At 46.6% G+C, this 19,509-nt stretch overlaps 2 protein-coding genes across 3 annotated transcripts in view; one reads left to right on the forward strand and one right to left on the reverse strand.

The window, feature by feature from the left end:
* Positions 1-431: 431 nt before the first annotated feature.
* On the reverse strand, positions 432-3,589 carry xbp1 (X-box binding protein 1). Its single transcript, XM_053871780.1, is given in 6 exon segments — positions 432-1,247; positions 1,807-1,890; positions 1,893-1,973; positions 2,082-2,198; positions 2,915-3,011; positions 3,259-3,589. Coding segments are annotated over 6 exon segments (1,152 nt in total). The 5' UTR covers positions 3,483-3,589; the 3' UTR covers positions 432-698.
* Positions 3,590-16,132: 12,543 nt separating this feature from the next.
* The window catches only part of znrf3 (zinc and ring finger 3), a 54,396-nt gene continuing 51,019 nt past the window's right edge, over positions 16,133-19,509 (forward strand). Inside the window, exon 1 of one of the 2 annotated variants that reach the window (XM_053869599.1) lies at positions 16,133-16,836. In XM_053869599.1, coding sequence (XP_053725574.1) covers positions 16,600-16,836 — 237 coding nt within the window. In that variant the 5' untranslated portion in view covers positions 16,133-16,599. The remainder of the gene's footprint in view (positions 16,837-19,509) is intronic. The other variant, XM_053869598.1, reaches the window with a different exon arrangement.

Raw genomic sequence — 19,509 nt, forward strand, 5'->3', positions numbered from 1 at the left:
GTCAGTGAGGACGTTAAATATGTCGCCCCTGGAGGACGGAGAATTCCCACCACCGATATCACTTCTTTGTGAGCTACGTATCAGGTTTCTGGTGGTACTGCTCCATAAACACAGGATCTGTGGTCAGTGAGGACGATAAATATGTCGCCCCTGGAGGACGGAGAATTTCCACCATTGATATCACTTCTTTGTGAGCTACGAATCAGGTTTCTGGTGGTACTGCTCCATCTCTGTAAGCTCCATAAACACAGGATCTGTCTGGATCATTGCGCATTAATGGACCTTTAAATATATGTACACTGAGACAGAGTTTGTAGAGTAAACATTAGTAACGGACGGCCCTGAGGAGGCGCTCAGATGCGCTAGCACGGGCGCACTCATCGGAGCTAGCCAAAGGAAGTCGTCAAGTCACGCACAAACGGCCACACAGGTGCGATGCAAAACTTTTTTTAATGCAGTAATTTGACTACAAGAAGAGCGACAGTAGAAGCGGTAGTTTTTACATGCGTACATACATACAGTGACTCCGAAGCAGAATACACAAATAAATAAAATACTTAAATGTTGGGGTCCCCTCCCCCGCGTGGTGGCAGATTAAAAATGGCAGGAATTGCGTGGCAGTTCAAATTTTCTCGCAGACTCCCACAGGTCAATGGGGCGGGCGCCTCGGCGGTATACACGGTATATGAGGAAGCGGTTCAGACGCTGATTAACTGGGGGAAGAGTTCGTTGGCAAACATGTCCTCCCAGCTGCTCTCGGAGCAGAGGGGGGACGACATGTTGCTGAACGGGGAGGGGGACCCTTCGTACCCGGAGTCACTGAAGGTGTCCGCGAGGCACGCCTCCTTGTCCAGGCCGCCGAGGTTCGGGGAGGAGTCCGCAGGGAAGTCGGTGTCCGTCGGGGCGTCGCAGCCCTGGATCACCACTTCCTCTGGTTCGTCCTTCACGCACATTTCCACTTCCTCGACGGCGGCGAAGGTGGCCACGATCTCCGCGTCGCTCTCCGAGTCGCTGCACTGCCCGTCGCTCACCTCCTCCACGGGCTTGGTGTAGATGTGGTCCAAGTGGATCAGTCCATTAAGGGCCTCCAGCTTAACTGGTGAGGCCCCCACAGTCGCAGGTGCGGCGGGAGGTACTGGTTCCCCCCCTCCGACCAGGAGCACCGGCGGCTCCTGGCACTCCTGCTCACATGACTTGAGGAACAGCTCTGGGCCAATGATGTCCAGAAGGCCCAGGAGCAGATCAGACTGGAGGGAAGAGAGAGGACCAGTTAGAGCAACCTCCTGGGACACCATCGCATGACCCTCACAGTCATGTGACAGCCAAGCGTGAACACAGCTGTGTTCAACTGCAGAAAGGAAGACATTGTGTCCTATCATTTCATAGTCATACATTTTTATTTTTACATTTTCTAAAGTACATTATTCAAACACAATATATTAGTTATTATACATCCATATTTAACTACATATTTGCATGTTCTGTTGTTCGTCTTCAATAATAATTGGGCAAATTAAAAATGGCCATTTATGCTATATTTTATTCTTTTTTCCCCTATATCTCTACTTTAAGTACAAACCTAATTTTAATTATATACATGTTACATTTTTAATACCAATATGTCCATAATTAAAATTCACATGTAGCATTTTCTTTTTTTCATACTGAAAAAAATACATAAAAATTATTAGAACTTGCAAAGTGAAAAATGCATTTTGTGATATTTTGTTGGAATGTCCAAATAGCTTTTGAATTTTAATATAAATATAAATAATTACAACAAAATTCGACTCTTAAGACACTCACCTCAGAGTCTGCAGGGTCAGGACCATCTGTATCCATTGAGAGGTCTTCAGATTTAGGAACTGCTGGGCCTGCACCTGCTGCGGAGGCACACGTAGCCTGAGTGCTGCGGACTCAGAAGACCCGATCCCCAAATCTGCTTCGCTCCCAGTGGACAACAACACCTGCACCTGGAGAGACCAGCGGAGTGTGAGAGTGAGACACCACTCGGTTCACTGCCCATCTCAGATCCTCCCGACCTGCGAGCAACTGATCGGTTCCTCAGACACCAGCCTCACCTTTTCCTTCGACTCCAGCGCGTCCAAGCCGAGCCGCTGTCTCAGCTCCTCGTTCTCTGTCTGGAGGCCGCTCGTCTGTTCCCGAAGTCGCATGTTCTCGATGTGAAGTTTCTGGTTCTGCAAGAGAACAGCTGTTAGTTGGGCCGAAAAGGCAGAAGCGGCGTCCGAAACTGAAACAGTCTTCCCCCAGGAAACCAATGGAGATTCAATCTACATTCAGAGTGAGACATGATCTCCAGTCTGGCAGCAGGTCAAAGTTAACATCTAGTGTGGTTCCGCTCCCTTATCTGCAGCTCGGCAAACAAGCCCATGAGTGCATCAGCAGCACACTGCGACCTGTTCGACTTGTTTACAGCGCTCACCTACTGGAAATTCTGACTCGGCTTCCTTGAAAAGAAACTTTGACCGACGCCATATACAACTACACTTCAGCTGAAGCAATTTATCTTTTAGGCTGTATACAGCCAGTGCGATAACCTCCAGCTCCACTTTATTACTATGTTATTACAGCCATCAGTACAGTACTTTTGAGTAGAGGACAGTTCTTCTTCAGACTTCAAATGACAGCTGAACCCAATCTATACAACTTAATATTTATACCAACATTTCCAAGTTCATTTCAAAATCAATATTACATCACTAGGTACAGTAACTGAGATACATTACAGATTTTGTGTCCTTCTATATTTTATAACGTACATTTCAGTCAGACTGAACAAATATCGCCTGTTACTTTCAACATTTGCTCGAAGCGCCCGCGGCTGTTTCATTTCTCCAGCTTCAAAGCCGAGGCTGGGGTTGCGTCATATATTGGTTGAAGAGAAACATCGCACCTCCAGTTCCAGCTCCAGAACTTGCTGCTCCAGTTCCCCCATCTTGGCCTTCTTTCTGTCTCTGGCGGTCTGAGCCGCGACTCTGTTCTTGAGCTTCCTGCGAGGAGAAAGAGACGGTCAGCGGAACGTCAGCCTCCGGGGTGTCAGCCATGTTGATGCCACGCAGGCAAGTGGATCCGGGCGGGTCGCACCGATTAGGACGGTACATAATCCACCAGGTCACGGCTGTGCCTTTAATCTCATTTCAGCCTCTTTGTTCGAGTGGATCGATGCCTGGGCGTGTCCCGACCGGCCGCTCGCACAGACGGCCTTTAAATATGGCGATTTGAAAACCCTCCACTGACCTTCGAAGCGCTTTCTCCTCCGGACTCAAGTGGGTCAAGCGCTGCCTCTTCCGCACCGGCGGCCCGGCCGACGTGCTGGACTCGGAGTCCGACGACGCCTGGCTGGAGGACGGCAGGACCACGGAGATGGGCCGGCCGAAGCCGGGCTGGGCGCCGGCGGAGCAGCTCTGCTTCCCGGAGATGAGGAGCACCTTGTGGGCTCCCCCTGCTGCTACGACCACCATGGCTGGATAATCCTGCGCGGTCCCAAACGGAGCGGAAACCGGTATCCGAGTACGTGCTGGTGGAGGGTCGGACTCCGGACCCGGCTGATCTTCTCTGACTGAGGAGGAGGAAGCAGCGATCGTTTTCTACCGTCGTGGTGCCATATGATTGGCTGCTGCCGCCTGTGACGCACGTAAAGCCCTGCGCTCTCATTGGCTAAGAAGTTGAAGCAAACGAGAAGTTTCACTCCGCTTGCGTCAGTTATGTTTAAAACCAAATTTTTATTTTTTATTTTTTTTTATGAATTTACTTAACGTGTGAACGAGTACTCTTTGTAAGTAATTAATAGTGATGCGTAGTTGCTTTGGCTGAGGACAACAACTCGCGTTGCATCATCCTGGAACTTTCCAACTTCTCGGCCGTTTATTCCGAGACTCATTTCCAGTTGCATGAAGGGAATTTACAGCCTCAACTTCCAATGCAAACAGCTCTTGAGCAAGCAAGAGTTCGAAGGTTAAAGTCCGAGATTTCAAATCAGCTGATGCAAAGAAAAGTAGAGATTCCCGAAGATCAACAATCGAATAGCCCTCCAAGTAAACACAATAACAACGTTATCATAGCTACTATGAATAGTAGTAGTAGCTATTTTTATGACTGCAATTACAACTATAGCAGTAGAATAGATTAGAAAGGAAAATAATAACCTACTACTACTGTTTAGTGTTTGTTGTCCTATATTTGAAAAAATATTTGATTCCATTTTGTACTACTGTTGTCGTAGCAGCAGTAGTAATAGTATTTATAGAGAATACAATGTCTTGTTTCCCAGTCTTCTACAATACTACTAGTATAGTGTATTTGTAACAGTATTAGTAGCAGCCACTGTCGTACAGGCTGGAGCGGTATTTGTCGTAAAATAGAAAACAATGTCTTTTCTTCTACTTCAGTAGTAGTATTTACATAGGAGGGGTCGTGGCCTACCTCAGACCCTCGGTGAACCCCCCACCCCGCACCTCAAGTCTCTCAGTGCGAGTCATCTCAGAGCTACCATGTACAGTCTCATGGCTCACTGACTAGTGTTCTGCCTGACACGGTCTCTGCTGAGTCCCAGCTACACAGGGTGAGGGGCAGAGACATCCGGGACCAGCCCATGACTGACAGCCACTCACATTAACAGAGTCAGCAGTTACCCACAGCATGTTGAGGTGCTGCGGGAGGAAAGCAGAGTGCATAGGGAGAACCCTTCACACTCAGACTTAGGACCGGATGCTCAGTACTGCAGGAGCCTGACGGAACCTGTTCAACTGTATGTGACATTTCATCCACTCATTATTTTGTGCTCAGGAACAACAATTGTTTGACTGTCTACATTCCTTCCCACTAAAACAAAACGAGTCCAACAGCTTTCATGACCCACTGAATCGAGTGACTCATCGTTTGAATGGCTGATATGTTCTTCTTCCACTGAAGGTCATTCAGTAGAAGTCCAAACTACTGGTTCTGCTGGCTGAAACCAGTGGCCCAAAGCTCTTCAAGGCTTCAGAGTGATGTAAATGAGAGCAAAAATGAGAGCGTCATTCTGGAACCAAGTCCGATCAACCAGTCCAGTAAGTGAGGTCGAAGTTCATGTGCGGGAGGAGGACTCAACACAACAAGTGGGCCAAGCTTCGCTCCTGAATGAAGCCCTCACACGAGCCAGCTATGTTCTTGGGTTCTACCTCCGACCTTGAGTGCAGCAGGGTTGACTTGTTACCATGTGAACTGCAGTGTCGAAGGTTGTGTGTGAAAGAACAGAATGTTTTGTCCTCGACTCACATAGGTGTCGTCCAGTCTGTCGCCTCTGCAGGAGAAGCTGCAGCCGCCAGAACAAACGTGGGCTTGTTTGCTGAACCTCTGAATCAACATGTGAGAAGATTGTGAAGGAGTGAGTGTATGTGTGTGCCTTGTATAACTATACTTCTGAGGACCAATTCTTGGAAACACATTTTTGCCGGCACCCACAAGGTTAAGGCTCAATATGAGGATCAAGACTTCAAAATAACTGGGTCTTTATAACTGGGTTTCAGTTTGGTTCAGGGTCCTGGTTAAGGATGTTGTAGATGCTTAGGTTTAGGGGGAGAGGCTGGGGAAAGGGTCATGTCACTGAGAGGTCCCCACTCAGATTGTATGTGTGTATGTGTGTGTAGAAGGTAGAAACCCCAGTGAACACACAGAGAACTCACACTTGCTCACCACAAAAACAGAAGTCACAAGACTACTTTGAGTCCGGTTTCACCGAGACAACAACTTTCCTCAACAGCTCTGACACCCACAGGTTGAACTCAGGTTTCGAACTTCGCTGGTCGATATCATGATGTCATCACGATGATGACTCAAAAACACCCACTGGATGAACCACCAAAATCAGCAGGTTAAATTGTGGAAGTTGTTCGAGGTCAGACTGGCAGAAAGAGCATGGGGGCACAAGGAGGCCCTCAGATTCACCAAGCTTTTCCACTGGATGAGAAGAATCACCCCAGGCTTCATATGTTTTATTTGGACTACAACCCTTGCATTTGTACTTTGCATTTGCATTTGAAGTTCATTGACATTCATTTTAAATAAACATTGAAACTTTTGGGTGTGGGTTATTTCAGTACATATTTTGTCCATAAAAAGAGAAAATGATTGACGAGATATGTAGTGCGAAAGTGTTGGAATTTTCAGTTAGAAAAACTTCACTCTCCGAGGAATGTGAAACTTCCCACAAACTTTCATTTCCTGGTGAATGCTCGGTGCACCTGCGTGACACAGCAAGAGTGAGCCAGTAAGATCTACAAGTATGGTTCTCTGGTGTATTTTCTAGCTCAATTTTTCACTTTGGTTTCTGTCACTCCTCCACACGTCACACTTTCAGCCCTTAGTGTTCTTTCAGTTGACTTCTGTTCAGTCTAGTCCAGTCTGTTTTTTCCAGAGGAGGCCTTTGCTTTACCGATGCAGTGTGACTGCTGCGTGGGGCCATCAAAGAAAGAAGGCCTGAACAGCAGAGGTAAAATACTCCAGCAAGGTGAGAGAAGCTGGCAGGAGAGGGAACACTGCCAGTCAGAGCTAAATCTATATACAGTTTATATGAAGATATCGATCATTTCAGTGCCGGATATCGTGCCAAAGGAACTTGCGGGGAATTGAAAAGACATTTTAAAAATCTATTTTCGGGAAGAGAATTATTTTGCCTGCTGAAACTAATTTGACTAAACATTAGATATGAATGTTAATAACTGTGGGGAATGACAAACATGGAGGAGAAAGTGAAAGGAAAAAGTCACTTTTGGAAATGGATGAATGAAATGAATCCGACGAAGACACTCCTGCGCTCCACTCTCTCCTCCGCCCCCCCGAGATTCTGCCTTGTGGGCGACACCTTTTAATGTTCAGTTGCTGCTGCAGCAGTGAAAGGAAGAGGCGTCAGAAGTCAAGTTCAGTCTGCAGGACGAGTGAGACCGGCTGGTTGCCGCTCGACCAGTTTTCAAGATCCTTTGTCGTCAAGTGAACTTGAGTAGGTCTGGAATCCAAAGTGGGAATTTGCATACAGGAGACCAATCTGTCCAGGAAGAGCAGTTCTCTGTTTCCAGGTCGCCTCCACGCCCTGACGTGACTTCAAATGTCAGATTTGATACACATCTTACTTTCAGGGCTGTCAAAAGAACAACATTTTAAATCTCAATTAACCGCACTGAAGCTGAGTTAACACGCAAAACCTGATCTTCTGAAATGTCCTGAACTTGGAGGATTGCCAGCAAATGAACGGATAAAACACTAACTCACAAAGCTAATGGCAGCATCGTCTTGTAGCCTCCCAGTTTGTTTCCTCCGCTCACACAGCCGACTTCAAAGGGGGTTGTTTGGAGAACTAATCGTGAGTTAGGTGAAGTGTTGAAACTGCTGTGATGACAATATGAACTCATTTACACCTGACAGTGACAGTATTGATCGGCAAATGAACTCATACAGGAGCAATTGACGGCAGTGTTTCGGGAGCTCTGGCCTTCATTCAAATCCTATCATGACTTCCTGGAACATTAAAGACTGTTTCTGTTTGAGAACATCTGAAGCAGAAACTGTTGAAACCCGAGGCGTGCGTCTCACCAAGATTAGAATAACTGATTTAAACATGGCTGCTGAGCCGCCGGCAGGGCTTGTCGGTGAGCTCCAAAAATAGACTCTAGACCAGACTGGACCAACTCTGCCGAGATCCCGGAGCTCCTCGTTGCGGTCTGTCATTAAAGCGGGCGGATCCTTTGTCTCACACAGAACCAAACACACATCATAGGACTGTCAAAGTCACTCTTCTTCGGGTCTATCGTCCGCAGACAGACAACCTGACATAAGGAGCTTAGACTCCAAGGTCATGGGGTCAAGTGGCGACTTCCATCTGGTCCTGATCGAGGTTCCCCGAAGTTCCTTTCCTGGCAGTGAAGCTCTACTCTGAGTGTCCGACGGAAGGCTCCTAAATAGACATTTGTATTGCTGCAGGTTTCTTTCCACGCCGAATCACGGAGCTAAAAATGCCCCCCTCACCCAGTACTCCTTTGATCCGCCCTTATTTGTTCCATTTACACTAATGAAATCAGGACAACAAGATTTGCGTGCATGAGGCTTAAGTGTCCTTCTGCAAACCCTGGTGCATGCCGGGTAAACAGTCACACCCGCGTCCGCACACCGCAACGTCGTTACAGGACAGAGGTTGCTCGATCCGGGTGGCGGGGCGGGGGTCACACCCTGGGATTGTGGCCAGCTGCAGGGGGCTGGGGGAGGGTGTTTGCTCACCTCCTCCCATGTTACACATCCTGCTTGCTACCCATGATGCACCGGGGTGTTTGCCGCTCCTGCAGCGTTCCCACAGCAGCCCGTGATGCGTTCACTTCCACACTGCTGCCCAACATTCTGTTCACTAGACTGCTGAGAGTGAATGACTTCAGGAGGTTTGGAGAGGAGCTGCTCAACAACACTTGAGTGCGCTCGCACCTGCAACCTCTGCTCAGTGAGCTGCAGAGAGCGCAGTTCCACACCGCACACATTTACATCGCTCTTTGAATATAGTTCAGAGGAAAATAGAGAACCGAAATGGTTCCTTCTTAGACACCTAAAAAATGAAAGTTAGCCTCTAAATGTAACCATTGAAAAAAGGTGATAAATAATATCATGATCTCAAAACAAGTTTTGGAATATACTTTTTTTTTATTTCCACAGTCAGACTCAACAGTGGAGATCTGCCTGTTAAACAGGAAACAGTGGGGAAAAGTGGAAGTTAAAAGGCTAAAAGTGTCGTTACATTGACACTTCAATGTAAGTGTCGTTACATTGAAAATGTAACGACACAGTGAAAGTAGTACAGAAAAAAATATAAATGTCAGTGACCCAATAGTGACAGATATCCAAGTTCATTATTTAATTTTATTTGTATTTTTAAAAATAATCGAATGTATTTCTTAAAAAAAGTTTAAAATAAATAAATAAACATCGTTGAAGAAAATAAAAAAAAAAAAAAAAAATATATATATATATATATATATATATATATATATATATATATATATATATATATATAAAGTTAAGCAAATGATATAGTCTTTAAAACATAAAAGTTGAAAAACATTTAAACAAACGTGACTGGCCGACCTCAGCACAAACACCCCTCAGTGTACTGGGTGGGTGTGAGAGCTGCTGGCTGGTGTTTCCACAAAGAGCTGACGGAGCGTTCTCGATGTTCTCTTGTTGACCCTCTGTTCCAGCTCACAGCGCAGCTCTTCGGAAGGGTAGGATTGGCAAAGAGTGGAGAAGCGGTACAACACGCTCCCTGGAGCCACGGCGGTTGTGTGTGGCTCGCTCACGGTGGCGCAACACTGACGTGACGAAACGTCCTTCATCGGCGCTGCAGGCTGCTTCTCGTTTTACTTCCTCTCGGTTTTAGCCAATTCATCACCACACACGCTTCTGCTTAAACCCGCCAGCACATTCGAAGCTTCATCTCCAGTGAGATAGGAACCATCTGTGGCCGCAGTTGACCCTGACACGAGACAATCTGCCCTCTGCTGCCCCCTGGCGTTGCTACAACCACACTGCTCATAGATGTTTCAATCCACAACATGTTTTAATGATGCTGATTGTTGCCGTACAGTCCGGTGAGTATGGCACCTGAAGCATCAGGTCTCCTTCCAAGCCCCACCCTCCTGAAACGAAGGTGTTTTCAGGTGACGCTGAGACTCACCCTTTCTCCAGTCCTGGATCTGTGTCCCGTGACCACCTCAACACTCGTCACTCGTCTGCTCTTGGAGGAGCTGAGTTTCTGCCTTGGGTCTCTGCTGAGTGACTGACCCTGCTGAGGTGAGATCATAATGAGAGTCAACCATCACATCATTTCGTCCCTGAAACACCACGGAATTTATTTATTACCGTTGTAAATCACCTTCTGCCACTAGAGGGCGCTATGGTTTAAATTATAGAAATTGTAACGTCATTACGCGTGGTAAAAAGAAAGTTTTAAATCATGTTTTCTGATGCTGATATTTGCTTAAAAGTCACAAAAGGTTTTCTTAAAACCAAAACAAATTCTTTATTTCAACAGTAACAGCACAGACTTCCCATTCAAAATCAAAACTGAAAATGACAACAGCATGTCTGCGCGCAAAACTTTTTATTGATCAAAAAACCCAGTGGTTTTTTTTTAAATTCTGGGATAAACAAACCAACAAAAAAGACTCCCACCAAGATCCCACCCAAATGTGTTTTGGTCATGATTATTAGAATCTTTTTGTATTGTTTGTTGTTTGTAAAAAAAAAAAAAAACACGCTAAAAGGCCTTGATATGTAGTTCGATATTTCAAATTGACTCAATGCAAAATGCACATTTGCAGCTCATTTGAATGTTGGAAAAACCTTATAGCAAATCGAGTGGGGCCTCGTATGGATGTCAATAATCAAATTAAGCTAACACCATAGAACCAACAGGAATTAGAACCCAACCATCAGGTCAGTCGGGAGAAATAGGCAGCGATATTTGAGCCCATCTCGCGCAGGCTCGTCTCTGCTGTCTTTTGTTTTTGTCTGCTGCACCTCAGGGTCGCCCTAAGGACGCAACCTTCAGCTTTTCCTGGGAAGTGCTAGGATCATGAAGCATATTTTTGTCATTAAACTTGATAACTTCAGGGACGGACCAACCAAACAACAATAGTTTTTGCCATTTGTTCTGGCTTGAGCACCAGCCCCCGGAAATGTCCATGCACATGCCCTCTCCACGTCCGAACTCATCTTGATCTTTCGTTCAATCCAGGCCTGTGGGTAGCACCACATCATAACATCACAACACAGGGTGGACATGTGACCAGGTTGATCATGAGTTTCATCTTCGTGTTTTAAACAGGTCAAACGCTACATGCCACCACGACACCCGCTAGCGAGCAATCTGTATCCACTTCTGCTGCTTTCAACTAAACTGCTGTTTTTGACGGACTTCTATGTAGAGCGTGAGCTTCTTAACGGTTTCTCCTCTGCACTGGGTCTGTGTCAGCAGCGATAGCTTGCTGCTCGCTATTATCGCTAATGTTGCTAAACGCTAAGGCTAATGATGTCGTGTCAATGAATCGCAGTGTGTATCTAACCCTGTGCACAGTTCAGCCGTGTTTCACTTGAAACTGAACGCTCTTTCATCGTGGCCTCCCATGAGAGTTTCCCACTGAGCGGTGACATCATCGCACACATGCAACATACTTGGCTGGAGTCAATAGTCATCACTGTGTTATCCTGGGCAAAATCATTTCCCATCCACCCGGGGCTCCGGGGCCCCTTAATTGCTTTATGTAATAATATGATGCCCGCGTATGGGCGCCATGAATGTAAACCCCTCCCCCCATCATCTCCCTCCATCATTAGAACGTAATGTCACAGCAGGACAACAAAGAGTCGATTCACAGACCTTCACATGTTCCCTGCAGATATTATCCTCTATTGTTCATTTCATATTTATTTATTTATCCAGCCGAGTCACTGTGAGACAAGTGCTTCCTCACATGATCGGACCTTTCAGATCCGAACGTGTCACTGTGACGATGAACTTCTCGTTTCAACTCTGACCGTTGCTGGACAAAAGTATGAGGCTGAGAGAACGTGTTTCCTCCAGGGCTGAGAGGGACTTCAGTTTGGTGGTCCCAGCATCTCCACCGCCATGTCTGAGACCATGGTTCTCAGTGGTCCAGGTTACACGAGTTCAATCCAGGGATCTTGTTCATGAGTGAGAGGAACATGGAGGAGAAAGAGCTGAGCTAGGAGACAAAGCTCTCCACTGACCAGAATCATTTCTCCTCTCCCCCTGTGGTAAGAAGTGACTCATAGACCCAGACCTTCTCTGCCTGGGCTCTCTGAGAGAGAGGAGCTCAGTCATCCAGGAGTGACTCAGAATGGAACCAGTTAAAATAGCTCATGTCTGTCGTGAGGTCTGTGGAGGTTTAGGAGCCAGACGCAGGTTCTGAGTTTAACCATGGTGTTTCATCCAAACACAAACCTGAGAGGGCAACACAAGAGGAGGATGAGGTCAGAACTGGACATGACAACTCAATGACTAGACGGGATGTGACAAGACAAGATGTCTTCACTCGACTTGACTTGATGAGCCAGAACTCGATGTGGAGACTTCACAGGGAAAGGCAATGACTAGACTCGATGAGACTCAACCAGACTGTTAACTGACTAACTTCAAAAAAAGACGGACTTGATGTGATGGCACTTGACCATATAGTTACTTGACTTGAAGTGGAGACTTGACTTGACTTGACAAGGCAAGACAAGACGATGACTTGATTGGGTGAGATGGGACTTGTCTAGACTGCTAATGACTTGATGTGGAGACCCGACAGGGCAGGACCATGACTTGACTAGATGAGACTCGACCAGACTGGAACAGAGGGGCAGATAAAAGGGAAACTAACCCCACCAAAATAAAACAAGAAATAAATAACCCAACATTCAAACTCACAGATGAACTAAACATGACAGGAGATGTGTGACGATGTTAGGGCGTCTCCTGGACTAGAGAGGTGTCCACCTAGGAGGAGGCCATGGGGCAGACCCACTGCTGAGGTGAGGTTTCTGGGACCAGGTAAGTTGGGACCTCTTTCTTACTGCTTCACACGGAACACATTTACTTCACTGAACATGTGAAGTTCCAGAGCAGTGGCTCTCACCCATATTTTGGAAAGTCCCCATTGACAAGGATTTACAGTGGGGTAAAAACTGTTGAACTCTGAATGAAAGTGTGAATTTTCAATCAGCTACTAACAAACTATTTAAATACTTGCGCATTAAAACTTAAACGAATGTTATTTTTAAAAGCTTAACAAATAAACTATACATAAATATGTTCTCTTTATTTATGTTTTATTTTCTTTATTTTGATATACTGAAAAAAAATAATAATGACAATGTTAAATTAAACAATGCCTAAACTTATGCTAATATCTCATGAACCACCCCTGTTTCTAACGCCTCTTCGACTGAAATGTTCGATACCTGGATTGACCAGAAGGGGGCGAGCTCGCCATGAAGGTCTGATCCGGGATCAATAGCGCCTGTTGCTCCGATGATCGAAGTGATCCACCAACTCGGGTCCAGAGTCAGGGCCGTGCTTTGCTCTCCTCTGCCGTCTCCCTGCTACTGAGTCGTCGACGTGTCACCGCGCGGACATGTGGTGCCGATCAGCCTTCATGAAAACTGAGGCCCGGTCCGGTCCAATGTGATCTGTAAATGATTTTGCCGTGCAGGAAAGCGCGGGGATCATTCGGGGATTCTTCTGTTCCTCCCTATTATTTATTTGTTTTGTTGTTTTTTCCCCAGCTCACACACATGCGGCCCATTTCCTGCTGACCCAGAAGCGGGTCACAGTTGGTTTTAATCATGACGCGGTGACAGCAGCACAAGGCCTCTGTTGTTGCTGGGCTCACAGTTAAAGGTGCAGTCTGCAGGTTTGACGGGAGGATCTCATGAGCTGTGGTCTCCACTCTCCCATCCAGGCTCAGGAGAGGGTCTACTCTGAGTATCAAGCTGAAGCCTGGCCTCCTCATGTAAGCAAGCCTTGACACTTGAGGACCAAGGGTTGCACCACCAAACTGAATGTCAGAGTCGGCTGATAATGCTGCTGTTGTTCAGGAGAGACAAAGTCTGTGTGGCACTGACAAGCGCTGCCGTCTCTACTGTGGCTTCCATCTGAAGACTTAGACTTAGATCTTCTTATTATATTCTATATTATCAGAATAAATCAAATACAAATATATTTTTAAAATGACATCATCTGATCATAACATCTGACATTTATTTCCATTTATATTTCCAAGCACCCACTGCTGAAATTCTGATTTTATTCTTCGCATTGTTTTCGCATACATTGAATGTTTATAAATTTCCATATTTATATCATTAGTTTAGCTCCATTTCAGCGTATTTTTTGTCCTCGAAAAGCTTTACCCCTTTTTTCATTCCGCATCAGTCATATTTAATATTCATCATGCAAGTTCAGAAAGCACTTTTATTCCATCATTCAAATATGCAGTGTATTTGATTTATTTATTCATATGTGTTTATAAATGTCTGTCCATTATCTTGCAAATGTTAGGATTTTCTCATTTATTTTCTTATTTTCTCTGCCTAAATCCTCATGTCTGCATATATTTCATGTATGTTTTTAATTGAATTTAAAAAATATAAATGCATCTCTATTTGTATTTTATTCATTTGTAATGTATTCAGCCTTTCATTTCTCATTTATTGTTATTATCATTTACTCATGTATTTATTCATCTTTTCACACTTGAGTATTAATGTATCCCAACAAATCTATTCCTAACATTTTCAAATCCATCTCCAACTTTTGCACAGTTTTTTTATTTCCGTCTTTATTTACTGCCACTGAGCGATGAGACTGGTTCCCACGTTCAAGTCTTGGCACGAGTTTGACTCCGCGAACGCCAAACAAGCCTTCGATAAAGCGCTGGATGATGTGAGAGAAGATTATCTTGAAAGAACATTGAGTCAATTGAAATATAATTCTATTTAATGACATGTGGGAAAGTTTCCTGGTCATAATCTGCTGAGTCAGTAATTACACGCTGTGGTCACATGATCAACAGAAACAATCAACAGCAGCTGCCGTGAAGTGCAGAAGATCGAATTAAGTTCTGAGGATGTCAGAGCGTTTCAGGGAGGAAAGACAGGCGTGTTCTAATGGAGTTTGGAGAAATACCTGATGTGATTATGACCGGTGGATCTCAGTCCTTCCCTGTTGCAATGACCCGCTCAGCCTTTCCCCCTCAGAGTATGGCGAAGTACTTCACATCAAGGCGGGAAGACAGCGACTCTAGCCTTTTGGTCCGGGATATTCTCCACTCTTCTGATCTGTTGCCAGGTCCCAGACTCAACAGCCAATCCTCTTGCGTCTTGGGTCCACCCCGGCATCTCCTCCCAGTTCAATATCTCGCTCTTGAAGGTTCTACGCTCAGTCTCTCCTGGATGACTGAGCTACTCTCTCTGTCTCATTGTTACTTTGTTGAGCCAGCTTCCAGGACACTGAAAGAGGCTGTATGAAGTAAAAAAAAATAAATAAATACATCCGACAAAGTAGGTCCATCCTAGACTTCCGTGCCTGCGTCACACTCAATCCAAAATTTTGATTCAACGCGTACTAGTATGTGAAAACACTAATGCAGTAGCGACACTGTCGTCCTCAGCAACACAATATGTACGTGAAAAACATTGTAAATCATAACGCAGTTTGTGAGGCCTTTTGACACGTGCAAGACAGAACTTATGTTGCACACGACTAAGAAATAAGCAGAAAATCGGCAATGTGCTGCTGAGAAATTCATTTGTTTGCTTCTCAATTTGGAATTTGTTCACACTACAGACTCATTCCCAGATCGAAGTCCAGATGGGTCTGGCTCAAGAGGGGTGTTTTGGCCTGGACTTCTCTGGCTGACGGACAATCGAGTGTGTGAAATTGTGTTTCAGTATTTGGGCAAAAAAGAACAACATCACAATGGGTTCCACGTGAGTGAACAGTTGCCTTTCACAAAACAATGTGTATAGCGCCCCCCAGCTGAAACCAAAGCACGGCACAAACCCACTTTGAACTTGGTCCTTTAGTGGCTACTTTGACATTGTCAGACAAAATTGATGGGCACCTTTTAGGTATCCGGGCCCCCAAGTGGCTGTGAGAACCCTTGATAATGTTTAAAACCAGTGAATAAATTTGAAAATGCCATGTCTCTGTGTGCATGGCTGATCTGGATATTTCTGGAACTGATGATGTCACATCATAAAATAATTTACCGTCTACGTGGAGCACTGGAGCGCCACAACAGTCCTGTCACATGCACTACATCGTGTCCACGTGGGGACGACACTGTTTTGATCAGACAGACTCTGTGTGGATGATGCTGAAGGTCGCTGCTTGGTTTGCCTAGTTGGAGGGACGGACCTGCTGCAACTGCATCGGTTGTTTTAAATTAGAGTGAATTCGAATCAGGGAGCCTCGACAGAAACTTCTGAACCTGTGGATCCGCTACAGAAATGAGCCCGGTGGGCTCCTGGAAGGTCCCACGGGAGGGTCGTGTTTGTTTTAAGGTGGTACGACAGCGCTGTGAACAAGGCCAGCCGGAGACTCCACAACCAGGAAGCGGATTCCTCCGAGGAGAACCGGCCGCGCGCGCGCGCAGAGCAACGAACGCCAGAACCGGGTCAGACTTTTGTCTGCGACTGGAAAGTTTCGCGGCTCGGCGGAAGTTGCGGTGCTTCCTTAACTGAGGCGAGGGTGAGAACGATCGGTGGGAGGGGAGAGAACCCTTTTGGGGGTGAGAGAGAGAAAAAAAATCACGTGTTTAGAGATCAAAGGAGATCCGCTTTGTAGAGGAGGAGGAGGAAGAGGGGGAGGAGGGGTGAGAAAGAAAGAGGGAGACAGAGAGAGAGAGAGAGAGAGCGCAGTGTAATTGACAAGCAGTGGTGAAATAAACACGCTGCGGCTCCGGTTGCACAATTCTCGCCGCTCTCCACGCATCCAGCAGCCCCGACCCGATTCACGAACCCGCCTGGAATGATGTTCCGATCGGCGCCGGCGAGATGATGGTTCTACCGCGGAGAGGTGCTGGTGCCGGAGGAGGCTCGGAGCGTGTGTCGCTGGTGCTGCTGATCCTGGTGTCGGCCGCCTCTCTCGGCACCGCCAAGGATACCGCCTTTGTGGAAGTGGTTCTGTTCGAGTCCAGTCCCAATGGAGATTACACCACGTACACGACGGGATTGCAGGGACGCTTCTCCAAAGCCGGAGCCACGATCAGCGCGGAGGGGGAGATCGTTCAAGTACGTCTCGCTTCGTATTTCAGCGGGAGTCGGGCACGAGTCGCAGCCGGGGGCGCGTGCAGCGGCGCCGGCTGCGACTCGGACCGAGCTCGCCTGCTGGAAAGTTCCTCCGCTGGCTCTTGTCACAAGTGCTGTGCGAGTGTGTGTGTGTGTGTGTGTGTGAGAGAGAGAGAGAGAGAGGATGGTCCGGTGGTCACAAGATGGCTCCGAGCTTTTGGGAATCTTCTGCAGGTTAATTCCCGAATCTCAAATTAGCATCTCCGGCTAACAGCTTTCATTAGCAAACACAAACTGTGTGGAAAGTTAGCATAACTTTCTGGACGCAAACCCGCGTCTTCACGCATTGAATTAAACATGAGTCACTGTAGACTCACCAAAGTTTGCATCCCAAACAGCGCAGTTCCCGTTTCCTCCATCCTAGCCTGTCCCAGCTAGCCAGGGCGCCGCCCTCCCCGCCACTGGCAACCTTTGGAAACGCCCCCTGCAGGAGGGGTTGGAGCAGCGCGATGCGTCTCCGTCCCTCGGTGCCAAGTGTTTATTAGAAGTTTTCCTCTGATTGCTTCATCTGCTTCAATCCAATAAAGCCTCGAGGCAGAGACAGTGTGGTCATGTGCCAAAGCTTTCATGTCTTCTGCCGTTTTCACCGAGCCAGAGTGACCTGGAAAGAGTGATTGATCACTTTCCAGTGACTTTCTGCAGGATTGATGACACTAGTCGGTCCCTCCAGGTTCTCGCAAACCTTTGTTATTTGAATAGTTGCGGCTTGGTTATGCGGCAGACTTAAAAAAAATGCTGTGAAGGCCGTCCCCCCAACTATGCAAACCAAGCAGCAACCTTCAGGCTGCATCCACACCGAGTTGTGGATGTCCACACGTGACGCGGTCGAACACACACAATGTAGTAGACATGCCTGTAGTCTGTAGTAGGACTGTAGTGGTGCTCTAATGCTCTAGAAACACATACCAAGATAGTGGAAGTACATTATTCCCTCGGCTACACATTCTCTTGAGGCGGGGCTACCGTCTGATTTGTTTACCTTTTTAACTTGCTGAACATGCTAAATGAAAATTGATAATAAAATAAGTTCGTCTTTTTTATGATGATGTTCCGTGAGTGGTTCCCGGGCGTGTAGTGACGCTTGTTGTGTTGTTACGCAGCTCCTCACAAGGGTGGAGTCTGACGGACGTTTGGACGGGGTGGGGATGTAGAGTGTCAGAAATAGCATGGAGAGAGATCTCGCCGTCAGCCGTGTTTGTTTACGTTCCCCCCGTACACTGTTTGGCGTCACACATGACTTCATCTCAACACGGAGGGAGGGAATATGATGGCGCACATGCCGCGTAGAGCAGTGGGCGAAAGCAGACTGAAGTGATTGGTGGAATTATTGGGAAAGTCGCTGTGATTGGACAACATTGCTGCGCCTCATAGAACACGGTTGGAATTGCGTCCAGAGTTGCGATCGCAACATCGCCATCTCCCTCGCAGTGTAATACTGGAGCTGACATGCAGGGGTGCACGGTATGTGCCGCACTGGTCCCGGAACATGGTCAGAGGTGAAGTGTGTCAGGAGTTGATGTGACTTCAAATATAAGTTGAAGTCCATAAGCATGTGATGATTGTGTAACTGAGCTAATTCAGCATCTCATCCATCTGCCATGCTGCTGACTGAAGTTGATACAGAGTTGTTTACACTTCATGTATCTCACTCATGAAATTCACCTCTATGAATATGATTATTCAGAACTTCCACCGGCTCTCTGTTTTGTGGATGGTATTCTGTAGTTGTTCCCTCTTAATTTAGTTTAGTGAGCGATGCTTTTCGATAAACCTTTGAGAAGCAACTCGGTCTAGTTTCTACTAGTGAGTTTCTGAACTCAAAGTCACCATGTCCAGAGTGTGATCCATGTGGTCCCCTGGTGTTTACTGTGTGAAAATACACTGCCATCTTGTAGAAAACATTTTAGTTTGTCCATCCACAGTCTGTTAAAATGCTGAAAGTCAAATGTATATTACTGACTTTAAATGTGTTTGCACTGTTGTTTGGTGAAAAAGCTACGCTCACGCAGCTTAGCAATAGAAAGTCAGGCGTGGAAAACTTGCTTTGCAGAGTAATGCTAGCGTGGATGCTTGACTGGAAGTCAATTCATCTGCTGCAAGACCACGAGTTCTGTTCCCACAAGTGGCGAGACGACGGCAGTTCTCGCTGCGTCAGTCATCATCCAAGTCTGTCGGATTGGGCCGACACGCGTGTGCAGCGGCGCTTCTTGTCACCTGCCAAATGTTGCGCCACAAACAGCGACAGTAATTTACTGGTTTTGCGTGCTGATGTTTGCACAACTGCTGCCAATATGAACACTGCTGCAAGCCTCTGAAAAGGTTCCTCAGAGTGCAGACGTTTGAAGCGCTGCTGACATGTGGAGGGGGGGAATCAAAGAAAGGGATGCTCACAAAAACAGCCCTGTTTACACACAAGTGCGGCCTCTCGGCGCCACTCAACTAACCACACCGAGCCGCCGGACCTCAGCTTTACATCGAAAACCACATCTATTTAGGTTTGCTTTCTTTGCTAACATAGCCTCTGACCACTTGGAGGCAGCTTATACTTTGTCGCGCTGTAATGAGCGGCAGCTTCGACGACGTCTCCTCGCTTTTATAGCAGGATTTATGCACGCG

This window comes from Synchiropus splendidus, chromosome 7 (genome assembly GCF_027744825.2).
Source record: "Synchiropus splendidus isolate RoL2022-P1 chromosome 7, RoL_Sspl_1.0, whole genome shotgun sequence".
In the NCBI taxonomy this organism is placed as follows: domain Eukaryota; kingdom Metazoa; phylum Chordata; class Actinopteri; order Syngnathiformes; family Callionymidae; genus Synchiropus; species Synchiropus splendidus.